Source organism: Cynara cardunculus (genome assembly GCF_001531365.2).
Source record: "Cynara cardunculus var. scolymus isolate 2C chromosome LG 3, CcrdV1, whole genome shotgun sequence".
In the NCBI taxonomy this organism is placed as follows: Eukaryota; Viridiplantae; Streptophyta; class Magnoliopsida; order Asterales; family Asteraceae; genus Cynara; species Cynara cardunculus.
Genome location: NC_037530.1, coordinates 35,689,182 through 35,707,737, shown reverse-complemented (window position 1 = coordinate 35,707,737; position 18,556 = coordinate 35,689,182). Strand labels below are relative to the sequence as shown.

The 18,556-nt window shown below is 33.9% G+C and overlaps 1 protein-coding gene across 1 annotated transcript; it reads right to left on the bottom strand.

Moving 5' to 3' along the window:
* Positions 1-6,393: 6,393 nt before the first annotated feature.
* LOC112509553 (heavy metal-associated isoprenylated plant protein 7-like) lies at positions 6,394-8,620 on the bottom strand. Its single transcript, XM_025114558.1, has 5 exons — positions 8,367-8,620; positions 8,046-8,262; positions 7,746-7,951; positions 7,572-7,662; positions 6,394-7,218 (listed from the first exon to the last, which is right to left on the bottom strand). The coding sequence occupies exons 1-5, from the start codon at positions 8,373-8,375 to the stop codon at positions 6,686-6,688; spliced, it is 1,056 nt and encodes a 351-aa protein (XP_024970326.1). The 5' UTR covers positions 8,376-8,620; the 3' UTR covers positions 6,394-6,685.
* Positions 8,621-18,556: the final 9,936 nt, after the last annotated feature.

Here is an 18,556-nt window from a genome sequence, read left to right as displayed (position 1 = left end):
GTGATTACCGCATTCGATTCAAAGGAGAAGATGAAACAAATCACGAATGGTAATTCTGAAAGCGAAAGCCAAATGTCTAAATGGGAATGTCAAGTATGTTCCCCATCTCAGGAGAAATCTCCTATCCCTTAGTTCTTTTGAAGAGAAGGGATATGAGCTTGTTGGAAACAAGGGTTCACTCCGAGTGTTCAGAGGTGATACAAATATTTTGAAGGCATATCGTATAGTAAGATCTCAAATCTTTTCATCTTTGATGATCAAACAGTTACCAGTGATGTAACGATTGTTTCAAAGGGTTCTTCGGATACTTGTTGATCGCATTTATGGCATTTTCGACTCAGTCATATCAGTTTTCATGGCATGTCTGAATTGAGTCGAAGAGGTTTACTTGGAGGTGATAAAATTGTTGAGCTATAGTTTTCTGAAGAATGTGTTTATGGCAAGCAAAAGTGGGTGAGATTTTGGAGTGGCAAGCACACGATAAAAGGGCCACTCGACTACGTCCACTCGGATTTATAGGGACCGGCTTGGTTAACTTCCATAAGTGGAGCTTTTTATATGCTTATGATCATTGACGACTATTCTAGAAAGGTATGGTCTTTCTTTTTAAAACATAAAAGAGATGTATTTTCTACGTTTAAAGATTAGAAGGTAATGATTGAAAAGCAGTTGGGTAAGGAGATAAAAACTTTGTGCACCAACAATGGCCTTGAGTTTTGCTTGGAGGATTTCAATGCGTATTGTCGAAAGGAAGGCATTACTGGACATCCCACAGTAGTTCACACTCGTAGCAGAATTGTATGGCCGAGAGGATGAACTACACGATTCTCGAGAAGGTAAGGTGTATGCTCTCTCATTCTAAGCTACCAAAGTATTTTTGGACGGAGGCAGCTTCCACTGCTTGTTACATGATCAATCGGTCACCCTCTTGTACCATTGAAAAGAAAATCACGTTTGAGCTATGGTCCGGTCAGACTGTCGATTATAAAGATTTGAAATCGTTTGGTTGTCCGGCATGCGCACGAGTTGATAACGGGAAGCTAGATCCAAGAGCTTTAAAATGTGTGTTTCTTGAATATAAATCGGGTGTGAAAGGCTACAAGTTATGGAGCTCTGAGCAAGGGAAGGTTATTATTTCAAAGGATGTGATTTTTGATGAGACTTCCGTTATCCATCGAGATACTATCTCGACATCTACTATTGAGAAACCATCAGAGGCTAGTAAGAAGACATCTCAAGTTGAGGTGTATTCGACGGCGTCATCTACCGTTAAACCAATTTCTTCATCGATTCCAAAATCGATCACTAGTGATCAGCCTGTATCTGTTTTGACTGATGAACAAGCAGATGATGAGACTTCCTCACCATCTTCGCCATTTGTCCCTAGTCCATCTATTGCAAGAGACAAGCCAAGGAGATATATAGTACCTCCTAGGAGGTATGGTCTTGTCGATTGTGTTGCTTATGTGCTTACAGTTGCTGACAATCTCGAGTCTATGCTAGAGCCTACTTGCTATGATGAGGCTATTACGGTTGCAGAGTCAGATAGTTGGATGGTTGCTATGCACAGTGAGATGGAATCTTTGCACATGAATGGCACTTGGGACCTTGTCTCGGCTCCAAAAGGGAAAAAATTAGTCAAATGCAAGTGGGCGTATACGCTTAAAGAGGCTGTTAAACCGGATAACAAGCCAAGGTTCAAAGCTCGTTTGATTGCTAAGGGCTACAGTCAAATGCCAGGTATCGATTATATTGATATTTATTCACCAATTGTTAAACATACATCTGTTCATGCATTGTTGGGATTAGTTGCTTCTATCGATTATGAACTAGAACAACTAGATGTTACTACAACATCCTTAAATGGTGAGCTTGAGGAGGAGATCTTTATGCAACAACCTGAGGGGTTTGTAGTTTCGGTCAAAGAGGACTACATATGCAAGTTGAATAAATCTCTCTACGGTCTTAAGCAATCTCTAAGACAGTGGTATAAGAGGTTTGACTCTATTGTGACTGGTCACGGTGAAAATGTGTACCTATGACAACTATGTTTATTACAAGAAGTGTGATGATGGATCAATGGTCTACTTACTCATATACGTGGATGACATGGTAATCACAGTGAAAATATGAAGGAGATTCAAGTGATAAAAGACCAGTTAAATGCTAAATTCGATATGAAGGACTTAGGGCTGCCAAGAAAATCTTAGGGATGGAAGTTGTGCATGATAGAAGTACGTGGACCTTGTATCTTTCTCATATATATTGAGAAACTCCTACACTGGTTCAATATGCATGATGCAAAATTAGACAGCACACCCCTTGAGGGTTACTTTAAACTATCATCCGCTCAAAGTCCTACTTCAGAGGATGACGTGTCTTACATGGCACATGTTCCATATTCCACTATTGTTGGTTCGTTAATGTGTGCGATAATCTGCACACACCCTGATTTGGCTTATGAAGTCATTGTGGTTAGTAGATATATGGCGAATCTGGGAAAGGAACATTGGAAGGCAGTCCAATGGATTTTTCAATATCTTCGAGGTATGTTATCTGTAAGTTTAAGTTTTGGCAAGAATGATGATGGTGTCTTTGGTTATATTGATTCAGATTATGCCAAAGATTTTGACAAACGAAGATCTATTTCTGGATATGTGTTCACCTGGATGGTTGTGCCCTTAGTTGGAAAGCACAATTACAATCTACAGTTGTGCTCTCTACAACCGATGCCAAATATATGTTACAGAAGGTTTTAAGGAAGCTATTTGGTTGAAAGGTTTGTTTCGTGAACTCGATGAGTCATGCAATGTCACGACGGTGTTTTGTGACAATCAAATAGCAAAATCTCTAACAAAATATCATGTGTTTCATGACCGAACGAAGCACATTGATGTGCGTTACCACTTTTTGTGGGAAGCCATTTCTCGAGGTGAATTCAAAGTGAGCAAGATTCAAACTAACAACAATCCCACGAATGTGTTCACCAAATGTCTTCGCAACACTACTTGCATGGCATTTTGTTTCACCTGCACAACTCTGCTCGAAACCCAACACTCCAAATCCAATATCAACCATGATTTCAACATAATTAGGGGTTAGAACTCACTCAAAATCGATATAGAGACCTTTCTCAAACGAATCCCAATCTGATTGCAACAATAGGTTCAACTTAGAACTCTAAATCAATGGAACATTCACAAACCCTTAGAGCTCTTGATTGAATCTCACCTAATAACCATGGCGAATTATTATTGAACGAAATGAATAATAGAACTAGTTCCCATATACAATTCACAATGATAAGCTCATTTTCTCCAACCAAAAATCATTCAATCGATACATTGAATCCTAAATCCCCCAAAACTAATCATCACTGGAGAAAGTAAACATAAGGGAAGGATGATCTTACCTGAGATGGATCGTTAAACCTCTTGAATCTTCTTTGAAGTCTTCAATCGGCTTCTTCTCTACACCACCTCCACTTCTACGATGGCACACAGCCACACATATATACTAGACTTGAAATCGATACCAACAGAGAGAAAGTGTAGGCTCACCCCTTTATTATCCAAATTACACTTTTAATCCCTACAAATACTACCACATTTCAACTACATACCCTCCAATTGAATCTGTTTACACTAAAATCAAAACTTGGGTTATTAAGCCAAGGCTATCCAGCTCAAGGACATACGGACCCTGCAATCCTTTCCCTTAGTAACACGTGATATGTACCTTCAATGTGCACTAAATGCTCCAAGTATAAATACCTGTGAAGACCTTTCTTCTCGGGTGTCCCTTCAAAAATAATATTTATGTGTATATTTTGTGCAAGAGAAAAACTATGTGAACTTAGTGAATTTTGTTAGAGATTCTTAATGTTATCCCGTTTAGCGAAGTAAGGTTGTTTTTTATTAGGTTTTCTAATTACCTTCTTCCCAAAACAATTTGTAAATGTACTGATTAATTTTTTTTGTGATTAATAAAGAGTTTAAAAAGTAAAAATCAGTGTTTGTACAACCCCTTCTACAAAACCCAACAATTTTGTTTACTCCCTTGGTACCGGCAATTTAAAAAAAATTATATCTACAATGTTATTTAAAATAGAGAGCTTTAGGCCTAGTTTGTTTTCTGTAAAGAAGCTCTTATCAGCTTTTTATGTCTGACGCGTTAAGAGGTAGAACCATTCAGACTGTTTGTTTTTTTCAATTGTTTAGAAGCACTTATGTCTTATTGTTCTCAAATCTGATAAGAGGCAAACCAACATCTTATTTGTCTTTTATTGTTCTTCAAACCCTCAACAACAACGTTTCTCAATCGATTAACTTTAGTCGATCATTACCAAATCAATCATCACATCTCACAATTGATGTATTTTGTTAGAATTTAAATCCGATGACTACCATCAATAACATATTCTTGTTTAAATAAATGTTAATTATATAATTTAGATGTAAATCTTGTAATAACAATGAATAGATATGTGAAATTGTATAAATTTATCTATAAATTCAACACTATAATTTTCCAATGTGTAAACTAGACAATCTAAACAAATTCAGACGTTTACAAAAACAAACAGTCTTATTGATTCAAATTTCAGACTTCAGCACTACCTCTTATAAATCAGAAGTAAAGTAAGACTTAATTCAAACTTCAGTATTTCTTAAAAAAACAAACGCCACGTTAATTTTCTATTTTAGAAATTTTAGCTCTTAAAAGGTAAAGGGAGGTGATTATTTACGTCGATTAATCTTAGGCGGTGTTTGTTTTTTAAGATGTGCTGAAGTTTGAAATCTTATTTCACTTCTAATTAATAAGAGGTGGTGCTGAAATCTAAATCAATAATATTGTTTGTTTTTATAAACTGATAAATGTCTGAATTTGTTTAAATTGTCTATTTTATCAATTAAAACATTATAGTGTTAAATTTATATAATTTCACATATTTATTCATCATTATTACGAAATTTACATCTAAATTATATAATTAGCATTCATTTAAATAAAAATATGTCATTAACGGTATTTAACACATTTAAATTCTATTAGAACACATCAACTGAGACAGGTGAGGATCGATTTGGTAAGGATCGAAAGAAATGATCGTTTAAGTTTAATCATTGAGAAACGCCGTTGCTAAAAGTTTAGAGAATAGTAAGAGACAAATAAGAGGTCGATTTACCTCTTATCAGATAAGAGGTGAACAAGACGTAAGTGCCTCTGAAAAATTGAAAAAAAACAAAACAAAACGGCTGAATGACCTTACTTTTTAACTAATCAGACATAAGAGACTAATAAAAATGTTTTTTAAAAAACAAACAAGTCCTTAATCTTAATATTGCAGGTCTGAATTCGAGGACGATTGTTCATCCGTTTTTTTTAATAAAAAGTGAGGCATGCTGGATTTAACGGTTTGAGTTTAATAAATCATCTTGTTCGTAAACATCTCTGAAATCAGGTTCTTGTTTTTGTAATTAAGGGGCATGGTGACATAATTACAGTGGCTCAACTGCAACTGCAACTGCAACTGCTGTTCATTATTTAATGTTAAACAGTAGTATCACCCATCAAAATAACCCACTACATTTTATATATTTAATGATGATGAGCACTTTTAAGAACAAACGGCCATGGTTCATAACAGTGGTGCCAACCAACTATCCATGGCCGAGACTGAGAGGCATCTGAACCCTCGTCTACAACTAGCTCATAGCTACTAGCTACTACCTCCCACCCTATTGGAAATTGCCAACACCACTCCTTCAAGTTGACCTATTTTCATACCTAAACACCCATTGCAAACTTTCGTATGCCAATTAACGTTACATGTCAGCGCTGAACAGTTACCGCCGGTGGTCCTATTTAGTGCGACATTGGACCCTCATAAAGATAGAATGCACAAAAATACAATTTCTCTCTTCATTATAATACACAATTTTTATTTATTCATTTATGTTAGATAAAAACCTAAACTACGTCACAATTTTTTCATTCACCTACTTAATTCTCGCGTGTCATGTAATCCAATCGAGTTTTGGAGATTCTCCTCATAAATCATCGGTTAAAAAAAAGGACATGGGTTAAGCAACCGAGATGCGGGGTTGTACCTCCCTAACACCCTAAGCTTAAGAATAAAAGAAAAAAGGTACATTGCATGCATGTGAAATGGTACAAATGGTGGACACTGTTTTGGAGTTATCGACACAATTCCATTATTTTATAATTTTAAATCTAACTGCCACTTTCACTCTCAGATTCCATCCACCCATACTATACATTCCATAATAATAATAATAAATATATAAATAAAACTAACATGAGAGAGAGAGATATATATAAAGATGAAATTCATTTATTTATTTATTTATATATATATAAGCCCCCCATTTATTATTTTACTTATATAGTTTTTGTAACCACCATGACCATGATCACTATGGTTAAAACTAAGTTCCAAAATAAAAATAAAATTAAAAAAAAAAGTACAAAAGGCCTCACAAAATTTTACAACTTTTTCTTCAGACACTTTTATACTTAGCAGACTACGGCCCGCCAGAGATGGACAGGGCCACATGAACGCCACGACAATCTTAGCCATGTGCTGCCGCTGTTCCTTGCTTTCTTTTCCTTTTCCCATTTTACCCTTGCTTCTCATCACCCTCCATACGAATCAATCTTCTTACATTACATGGCATGCATTGGGGTTCTCGTCACTGAACAGTTGTGGTGCTGGTGGGTACCCATACCCTGATTCTGCGGTGTATCTTGGAGGGTATACTGCGTAATTCTGTGGATGGTAATAGTAGAATTCATTCTTTCTTACCTCCACCACCTTCGTATCATCACCACCACCACCTCCACCTCCACCTTCACCGCCTTCCTCGCCGCCACCTCCACCGGCTTCTTCACCGCCACCGCCACCGCCACCTCCACCTTCCTTCTTCTTCTCCTCCCCTTCCTTGTCTTTCTCCTTCTCTTTTCCATCACCACCCTCTTCAGCTTTGCCTTCTTCTTTCTTTTCGTCTTCCTTCTTCTCTTCTTTAGCCTTGTCGGCGGCGGCGTCGTCTTCCTTTTTGGGTTCGGGATCTTGTTTCAGAATCACGGCACGTTTCCCGGTTCTTTTGTGAACGTAATCCACCAGCTGCGCTGCCTCAAACGTGCCTTTCACCGATACTTGCGACTGCTTTAGATCTGGCTCTGCACTTTCCACCCCTATAATAATATATACCCACAACAATACAAATTGGTTATACAAAAAAGCATCAAATGGTTGGGATTTTCTTGGAATATATTGACTAATATTAAAATCGATTGCTCAAGTGAGAATTAATAGGGCTTGAAAGATGAAAAGACAGTTAGAATCTTGGAAATAATTCAAGAATTCAAATCAAAAGAATATCGATTACTATTATTAAAAAAAGAGAAAGGAAGACTTTGACTAATATTTTCAAGACTCGAACAAGGGAGATGGAGTGATTTCAAAAGAAACCAAGTCAACCAAGATTCACGATTGACCAAGAAATTCAAACAAAGTTGATTACTTTAAAAACAAGAACTGGATTCACCTTTCATCCTGAGAATACGTTTTCTGATCTCTTGAGCACAAGCTTCACAATGCATGTTTACTTGCAGAACCACAGTAATCACCTGAGGAGGCTGCAGTTGAGCATCACAAACCACGTGAGGATCAACGAATTTTATGTGATTTTATAACTCAGATTACAAAGACTGAATTGAACCTCTTCTTTCTTCTCTTCTGGCTTTGGAGCCTCTTTCTCTTTGGGGGCTTCAGGCTCCTCCGCCGGCGGTTTTGGTATCGGAGAAAGAAGTTCAACCTGCCGGTGACTCTTTTTCTGGACCCTCTCAACAACCTTCAACGGATCTGCCTTTTCTCCCTTCACTACTACCTTATGCGTCTTACAATCCGTCATAACATCTTCCACTCCTAATTAATTAATTAATTAATTAATTAATTCAAATAATTATCAAATCGAAGTTGAATTCAACCAAGATATTCAAAAGTGATATAACGAACAAACCATCAAAGCCTCTGAGGCACCGCCGGACTTTTCTGGCACAGCCTTCACAATGCATGAAAACTCTCAAAACAATCTCCTGAGGCGGAGGTGGTGGTGGTGGTGGTGCCTCCTTTGATTCCTCCGGTTTCTTCTCATCGTCGGCAGGTTTCGGCACTTCCTCCTCCTTCTTCTTCTCTTCCACCTCTGGTTTCTTCTCCTCCTCCGGCTTTTGTACTTGCTAATGAATTCAAGAAAACAAACAACACACACACATCAGAAATGGCAAAAAGATTCCTTCTTTCCAAAAGAGATCCCAAAAATAAAAAGAAATCAAAGAACAACCTCCCCCATTATCTCCTTTTTCAGAAATCAAAAGAGGATTCAGGGTTTATATATATCAGAATGATAAGGTTTAAGAGTGAATCTTTTTTTTTTTAATCTGGATGGCACAGACACGCACACAAAACACAGAGTTATGTGTGTGTTTGTGTGTGGGTGGTATGGGAGAGGAGATTAAAAGGGGGTTGGAGATGTATAGTAATCGTGACTGTATCGTAGTATGAGGATGATGAAGCCCATCAGATATTCAGATCCAAAAGAAAGCACTCATTTCCGTCACACATACCTGACGTGGCTGTTTTATAGCTGCCACGTGAATAGGGGTAGCTCTCCTTCTACGCCCCCTTACGACGGCGTTTTGAGGTGTTTATTCTTGGAAACATTTGGGTAGTACTCACTTCACTGTAGTGGTCCACCCATACCCCTTCCCTATACCGCTGATGTGATTGATCAGATAGTCAATCTTTTGACTTCACAAGAACATTTTACCACGGTTAACCACAAGAAAAATAGAGTAAATTAACAAAATCATCCTCGGAGTTTGTGGAAACTATGGTTTTAGTCCTTAACTTTTCGAAATTACAAGAACCATTCTCAAGGTTTATATCTTGTTACGAGAATGGACCAGGGTCGTTAGGGCCGTCTATTGTTGCCGTTATATGAGGAGCATTATGGTCTCTTGTTATTGCTTTCATATGGGAGATTGTGGTAGCAAGAAAGTTGTGGCAAAGAGGGTTGCTGTAGAAGGAAAGCATTCACCGAAGAAGGATGGCATTCTATGGAGAAAGATGACGGTCGCTAGAGAAGATGATAGAGGTGACTAGGGGTGCGCGTAAGTTGGGTCGAACGGTTTGTTGCATTTAAGCAACCCAATCCAACCAAATCATTACGGTTTGAAAAAACTTAAGTCAATCCAACATAATTCTTGTAGGTTGAGTTAGCATATTAATCACTTTTTTCGCATGTAGGTGACTTAAGAGTGTAAAATGTTATATGACGCTCGATTCAATCATATAGATATAATGGAAAAAAGCACTCAACAATTAAGACGAAGAAAAGAACAACCATAAGCAATCATTTATCACATAACTAAAAGGTACCCAACTGGTTAGTGATATTTTAAGAACTATGGTTATGATACGCTAGCCACTGCTAGGTGCCAGATAAAGATCAAAACGATGAACTAACATTAAGAAGACTTGTTCTTAACAAGTGGACATGTCCCCTTAAAGTAATAATGATAAATCGAAAAGAAGAATATCATTAAGCCTTTTGTTTCTTCACGCAAATTCTCTTTTTTCCACTTCATTATTTTATTTCAAGTCTTTAATTTTTTTTTCCTAAATTGGTAAGTTGACAGTTTCTTTTAAACCATTATAGTGTATATACATTTATATTACTTATATATTAAAGTTGGGTTGAAGTGTAACTAATGTGTAACACCCTAAAATTTGGTACGACTAATTTAAATTTTCCAATAAAAGATAAATTTCTTTCTATAAATCAATACTTGTTTACCTCAAATAACAGTTCTAAATTTAACGTCAATAAAGTGGCAAACTAAACCTTATACAAAGTCTAGGCTAAGTTGGGTGTTACTAAAACCAACAACGATTGATATCTCCAATAAACGAAAGATATTCCCTGGATAACTATTTCCTCCTCGTGCATCTAACCAGCATTCAACGCTTTACGGTGTCACTAGTACCATTCCCCAATAAGGACCTGATGCACATGCCAACAAATAAAAAATGTTAGGCTTTACACCTAATGAGTTCAACAATTTTTTGTCATAATTCAAAAAACCCAATACTCAGTATAATACACAAATAAAGTTTAATGTCAAAATATTGTAAACATGGATAAAAACCCTATTATCCAAAAATACCTAAAACATGGATAAGGTTCAATACTCAAAACTATAAATCATGGAAAGCACTCATACTCAAAACAACACTGAAAACATGGATTAAGCATTGTCTGAAAATAACATCTTTCGCTGACGCGGGAGACTCGTATCCATCGAATATGACGAATACAAAAGTTTGCCACATTCTATGTTAAAAAGTTCCATTATGGATCGCATAGTCATCAAATTCAACGACTCACAATCCGTTGGTCAAGTCATCCACCGATCCTATACATACTCGTTCGCTAGAAGTGATAACCATTATGGACTATACAGTCATCAAGTTCAACCACCCACAATCCATAGTTTGAGTCATCCGCTACGAATCACAAAATCATCAAATTCAACCACCAACGGTTTATATCTTGAGCCCTCCACTAATCTGAGTTTCTAGCTACAACACAAGGATAACAATCTCATTCCAAACCAACTCCTATGTTTTATGGATCCATTGCATTATAGTCTAAAATTACAATAACCCCAAATGAAGGACCTATGCACTCAAAGCATGTACTTTTTTCAAATAAATATGTTGTGATCGCATATAATTTTGAAAGCTCTACATAGAGCAAAATTAAACCGGGCGAATGTCTCCCAAGACTCATCTGAGTCAAAACCGAGCAAATAGCTAAACAACATAATTGACTATCCAATAAAAAGTCATCATAAGCAATAAAACATATATAACCAGTGTTTATGCAAATATATGCTTCAAAAACATTAATTAACTCAAAAACCTATCACTGGTTGGGACAAATCATTCTCCATTTAAAATCATACCATTTACATTTCCAAAATGTTCCATAACACAACAATATGCATTTTGAAAACCAAATACATCAAAATGAATTTATCAACAAATAATCTCAATTTATAAGATAGATCATCAAAATAATCCACACTTACAATTTATTTATCCAAATGTTCAAAAACCTTAAATATATGAACTTCTCAAGATTTTATAAAAGCAAATGTGTAAAAGATGCAAATTTATCAAGTAATCAACAACATTTGTTAAATACTAAGGTGAACAATTCCAGACTCTAAAATAAACATTTTTGACATGTACAAAGTTTTCACAAAACAACTTGAACTCACATTACTAGGTTAAGTTAAACCTATATTCTTAACCCAAGCTCAAGCTTCCAAAGATGATGATTTAAGATCCCCAAGAAACTCTTCCCAAAACGTTTCATCCCCAAGCACTAGCAACTTCTCTTTTCAAAATGTGACCATTTACATAAACTCTCCCAAAGATGAACAAAATCATATATGCTCGTGTCATATGATTCAATCCCCAAAATAGCATTTGGGGTACTTTTACCACACATTTTTGAAGATCCATCATTTTTCCGAAAAAAAGGCTATAAATCCCCAAATCTCCCAAAATTGGTCAAAATCTATAAATATACAAAATACATCACAAGATAACTTCTATGAGACTAAAATGAAAGGTTTAACTGAATAAAGGTTTAGAAAGTTTAGGATAAACTTACAAATCAATTTTCAGGAAAACCCATTAACTAAGTCAACAGTGATGAGGGGATGGTTGAAGAAGATGGAGATTTTGAGCTTCAATCTCTAGTTATAAATCCTTTAAATGCTCTTAAACTCTTCAAAATGGCGATATCAAAGACCTAAGACTGATTTGAGAGGGGGAGGGGGGAGGAGTTAGTGAAAGCATAAATGAACCACAAAGCCAAAAATCTGATTTAAGAGGTTGCAAGTATACCCTAGGTTCTGCCCCGCTTCACAGACTTGAAGGCCCTCTTTCACTGACGCGAAGAAAAGTTGTCCAAAAATGATTTTTCTTAACTATTTAGCATCAAGTCTAACCAATTCAAGGTATCAACCAAGGTTTATTATAATGTCAAAGATACATTTAAAACTCGAAATATACATACATATATCCAGGTGTTACAATCCTCCCAACCTTGGAATAGTTTCAACCCTATTAATTGGTGGTTTGGTCGGTTTTTTGACGGTGCTTAAGGTAACCAAGCAATGGCAGTAACCAACAATGGAGAAGTAGGAGGGCCATCGTTGATTTTGGCTCGAGTTTTACATTTTTTTAGTTTTTGAAATATTTTACAAGTTCTTGCACCAACATCGTAAAAACTTGTACACTCAAATTTTTATAAAAGAACATGTCAAATTACCAAAATACCATTGTGTAACTAGCACGTAGTTCACTTAAACGGATCAAACTTAAAGGCTCTAATGGCCGTAAACAGAAACCAATGAAATGTAAACTTCAATGATGGTCCTTGTAATTTCTAAAAGTTAGAGACGAAAGTTGAAGTTCATACAAACCCTAGTGACAGTTTTTTGTAATTTACTAGAAAAAAAAATACTTTTTAAAATAAAAGATATTGTATTCATTAAGTATATTAAAATACAAAAAATAATATCGAACAAGTATTTTAGCATAACTGAGTACTCAAAATTATGTGGTTTAGAAACTTTTCTGTAACACCGCAAAACTCGTATGAGTTGTGTTATAACATAGATCAAGTTCCTTTTACTTACAAAGTATAAGTAACGGTCATTGAAATCATAAAATAATATACAAGAAAAGATGCACTATAAAAAAGATACGAGACATGGGAATAACATGAGAAGGGTTAGGAGAAAGTAATGATGACATGATGTATACTCAACATGAGATGAGGACGAACATATTGGATGGTGAGTTGTAACATCGTCGTCATGAACTTTGTCGTCACCATTCGAATCACGAATTTGCACAAACATTTTCTCCGTGATTCCAATTCACTTTTCTTTTCAGTGTTCTGCTTCTTTATATACGAAATCGTCAAAGACATACTTGATCACAGGGACTTGTAGTTTTTCAGAAGACGGTCCTCACATTTTTATTGCTTCTCAACTCAATGTTTATTTATCTTGATCAATCATGCGGAAAGTACGGGTACGAGTTTGAAGAGAAAATTAAAACTTTGTTGTGAACATGAAAATGGATCGAAAACAAAGTAAAATACGCTCATAAGTATTGCGTATTCGCTTGTATCAAACATTTAAGGGATTGTTGTTGTATTGATTTTATACCAGTATATTACGTGAAAAGAATATCTGTTTTTGGGTACTATTGGATTTTGACATAATTATATTCATATGTGTGCTTATTAATATTGTATATGAGGCTTAATCATTTGGAAATTTCATAATTTGTAAGATCTGTGATTACTTCTGTTTTGTTTCACATGATTTTTTTCCCATCAAAGTATATTATTTAATATAGAATTAACATATATTTGTTTTATACGGTGTATTTTTTGTTTCACAAACACGCCGATGAAAACTTATGTTTTGTTTCACATGATTTTATCAACAAAATGTGAAAATTGATTCAACACTGTACAATAGTTGTACAATTAGGGTTTCTACCCAAGCTGACGCGTATCAGGTCTGCAAGCGGCATCTCCACAAAATTCGGGTCTGGGTAAAAAGTGTAATTTTTTTAATAGTCACGGGCCATGTCCGTAATTGCGAACCTGTCACTTGCGGACGTAGATAAATAATGAAAATTATTTTTATCGTTTAGCTAGGTCCACAAACTACAGACGTAATGACTAAAAGATGAAACCAATCGAAAAAATAACTATTTTTAATTAATTTATCTATTTATTAACCATATTAATACTAGAAAATTTATTGCATGGTTACAACAATGCTTTAATCACAAAAATGTTACTTAACTAATGAAAAATGCACATAAAATGGAAAAATTAATTTTATGGTGCAAATTGAGGGTGGGAAAAGGATAGTTGGCAAGCATCACCTACCATGATTAGAAGCCCATAAAATCATGATTGCTACACCCTCTTTTATTAGAATCCTATAAATTTCTGTTTATGGATATTTGTAAAAAAAAATTGTAATGTTTAATTTATATATTACTTGTGGCTTTGGTCTAGTTGGTTTATTTGCACAGCTCATTTGGGTTGTTTACTTACGGCTTATTCGTACAAAGTATGGCTTAATCGCACAGATAGAAATGATGTTTTGTCCTTATTCAGCCATAAAATGAGACCCCTACCTCTTATTTAAAGCACCACCTCCTTCCATATGAGACACCCCGTCGTCGGCCTCTTTATGATTTTTTGTTTTGATGTTCAAATAATTAATATTGGAACCGGTCATATATGTTATTCAGACTGTTGGTTTAGATAAAATAAATAAACAACAACATACATTTAACCACATAGACAATTTTATCCATACATGACTTAATAAATTTTTTGCTAAACAACCCCTTAGTGGTATTAATAATAAGAGTTAATTACAGATTGGTCCCTGTGTTTTGGTGATCTTTACAAAAAATATCCATAAACTTCATTTATTACATATTATGACTCAGCATACGCCGTTTTGTAACGAACTGATCCTCCCTCTAAGAGCCATTCCTTAACCTTGAGGACATTTTCGTCTTTCTTTTTGTCTTCGCTCAAGGGACTAATTTCGTAAAAGAAACACAAACCACATGGACCAAATTAGACTAATTGATTTAACGGATATGGTAAAAAAAACGTTTATAACAATACTTTTTTAATTAGAAAAATTCACTACCTCTATTTTTAATTTAAAAAAAAAAGAAATAAATTACACCATATTGATATATATTTTTTTCTTCTGTTTTTACGTGATTTTTTGGTTTTTCGTTTACTTAGCATTTTCCCCTTAACTCAACTATCTATCTATCTATCTCTCAACGCAAAATAAATAAAAGACCAGAAAACCACGGTAAAAATAACAGATGAAAAAAATATGATTGTTTTATTGGAGAAAATAAAAAATGTGCTTGTTTTTCATGGTTTTCTGTTTTTTCATATATTTTGCTTTGTGAGAGAGAGAGAGAGAGAGTTGAGATCCAGAAAAAATGTTAAATAAAAACCGGAAAATCACAAAAAAAAAAATGAATGAAAAAATATATCAATATGGAGTAATTTATTTCGCTTGATTTTTGTTTAAAGGAAACTCACCTCAATCAATTAAAGTATAGTAACTAAACTCCAATGAAGTATAATAATTAATTAATCTAATAAAGTTAAAGTATAAAAAATTAATAGTTTTTTATTTTTAGAGTTAATTATGGATTTGTTTCCTATGGTTTGTGTAGTTTTTACGAAATTGGTCTCTTAAATAAAGACAAAAAAAAGGTCAAAAATACCCTCAAGGCTAATAGAGGAATTGGATGTCCATTAGAGTGAGGCACAAATTCGTTATAAAAGCAACATACGACTATTTAGTAAATGAAGTTGAGAGACCATTTTGGAAAAACCACCAAATTATAAGGACCAAATCTATAATTAACTGTAATAATAATTTTGTTTCATTCTACTTTTATTTTGAGAAATTTATTTTTAAAACATATAAATATTTAAGAGGTCTATCAGGTAAGTATTTGTTAAACGGCCCCTAAGTATGTTGCATGTCCACTATTTTATTTATTTATAAGATTTTATACTTTAACTTGCTTATTTGTTTCTTTTAAATCATTATGAGTGCTAAAAAAAATCTTATTAAAAAATTTGAAAATCGTGTCATTGCAAAAAAAAAATTACGTGTGATAATGAAGCTTTTAAATGACGTGAGTTGTGATGTGACGATGAGTTTAAATCTTATGTCTTAGGATCTGTAGTAATGCCACAATGTTTTTCAAGATGTGGCTTAAGACGACTAGCATATATATATATATATATATATATATCATATTATCATATATACACATGCATTTACATAGAGATATTTGATTTCTGCTATCATCCCATTATATTACACAACTTGAAGTTACATATTTAAAAATGATCGTATGTGTACAACTTATAAAAGGGCACGGTGTTAAATCAAGGTAGTGTTTTGAAAAGTAAAAAGTAAAAGAATTCAAACTTAGATTATGTAAACAGTCAAGTAATACCGTTAGAAAACCATGTGCTATTAACACGCCTCAAAACTTAAATTAAAACGATATAATTTGAAATTTCAACTTCATAACATAAAATAAATCAAAGTGTTTCGAAAAATTACAATCACAAATAACAAGTTTTGCATCAAATGGGTACTGATTGATGGTACCAATTCAATCACAACATAATAAGCATATGTACATATCATTGTCTCACTAATAATATCAAACATTTATATCAAAACAAAACAAACTACGACCATAGTGCTTGAATTGAGTATGAAGCCACAATCACAATCGTGTGATTCTATCTTGCTATTGATTTCGAAGTTAGGTAGAACAGTGACCAAGTCACCTTTATTTCAATAGTATTAAAAGGGTATTCATAACTTTTAGTTCCAACATTTAGCCTTTTTTAAGTAATACATCACTTCGTTTACGAATAAAGACCAAACACKATCTTAGACTTGAAAGCAACCGAAACATATTCTATTAAGAACCTCATTAAATCGTGAACAGTCTCAAATTGATCCCATCCAAGGAAGAGGCTGATCAGTAAAAGAATAAAAAAGACGTTTTTACCCTTTTGAAATAACCACATTGTACTGCATATGATCGTTTTACTCGAAATCATATTAACAATAACATCATAAAGTATAAATGTATGTTGTGGGGGACCTCTTTTTCTATTAAACTCATACTTTTTACCACATACCAACCATTCCACCATGGAGTTACCCACCATCACCCATCATATATTCATAGAATCATCATGATTATGAGTTTTGGACTTAACTCTTCCCCACCAATCTCTTTTTTGGGTATTGAATCTTTCTCTCAAATTGTTGTTGTAGAGCTTTCAATATGCAATCCCTTTTTGCTCAAACTTATGTGTTTATATGTGATGTCAAATGAACCATCATGATTCATGATCATCATGATGATGGATGGATGGATGATGAGAGGATGATTTTGGCATATACCATAAGTTATTACCAACCTACCAACCAATTTCATGCATCTTTAATAATAATAAGACATGTTTTTATAACTATCATTCATAGAAAGTCAATTTTTGCAGGTTTTCATTTAATGATAAAAAATAGTTGTCGCTATAAGAATTTTACGTTTTGTATTTCTGTCTTAAACGTTAATCAAATTTAGGGTCAAATATAAAAGATAGCAATATGTTTTTCATTTTTTTTATAATAGTGGGTTTGTACGTACTTTTTTGATTATTTACAACATTGGATTTTTGAAATATCCACTTTGAAAGTTTATCTGTTATAGCTATGGGTAGCTGGTTACAAATTAAACCGGTTATCTCATTATTCATTTTGTTTACATGACACACTTAGGTATTACATAGTCATCCACGTGTAATAATCTTATATTTTAAATATTAAAGATAATAATAATAATAATAATAATAATAATAATAATAATAATAAATAAAAAAATTTAACCACAATGGTGGTGCCTGATTGGTTTCAACTTGGTTTCAAAAGTCAAAAGTACCAGGAGGTTTCAGATTCAAATCAAAAGAGAAATAAAAATCCCCTTATGGCCACGGAGTTTTAAATGCGGTGCCTCCGAGCTATTTATAAAGCATGTGGTCGCCCTGAGATTAATCAGTTTGCTTAGTGGGTTGGATATCCACATTAATAAAAAAAATTCATTAACAAAAATCGTCCAAAAATAGCATATAATTCATTTGATAAGCCTCTTTATAAATCCAGTGGGAAGAAAAATAAGAGCAATTCTAACAGATTTTTCAAAATCTCTTCAAAATGCAGAATCATAAACCAAAAAGATCTTCAAAAAATTACGTTTAATTCCAACAACTTCTTTGTTTTAAATATCATAACATTATTTTTATCTCATAAAATTTAATTTCAAGAATTCTTATTAAACGAAAATAATATAAAATGGAAATCATTTTCTCTCGAAAATTTTACCAATATCTTTTATATTTTATTTATTTTAAAAAATCTGCTAAAAATAAAAAATTAATCTAAAATCTTTTATCATTTTTCCTTTTCATGTTTTATTTTGGGTCGACAGGGTAATCAAAATATCTCCAACAAATAAATACGTTATATTTTATCCTTTTTCCTTTTAATTTTGAAGATTTTTTATTCTCTTTTTTTTTTTAAATTTTAAAAAAGAGGTTAACTTAATTATTAAAACAAACTTTTTTAAAAAATAAAAAATATCTAAAATAACATAATTATTAAATAGAGTGTTTAGATGGGTTTGGGTGTGGTACGGTTTTTTGGAAGTAGTGAGGGTGGGTTTGGATAGTAACATGGGATGTGTGGGTGTGGGGATGGCCGCTTTTCATAGGTGGCCGGCGAATGG

Excerpts from the sequence above, each read along its gene's own strand:
- LOC112509553 (XM_025114558.1), bottom strand. Across the intron at positions 7,663-7,745 it reads CAGAAGAGAAGAAAGAAGAG|CCTCCTCAGGTGATTACTGT; the intron begins GTTCAATTCAGT and ends GCTCAACTGCAG. Across the intron at positions 7,219-7,571 it reads ACGTATTCTCAGGATGAAAG|GGGTGGAAAGTGCAGAGCCA; the intron begins GTGAATCCAGTT and ends ATATTATTATAG.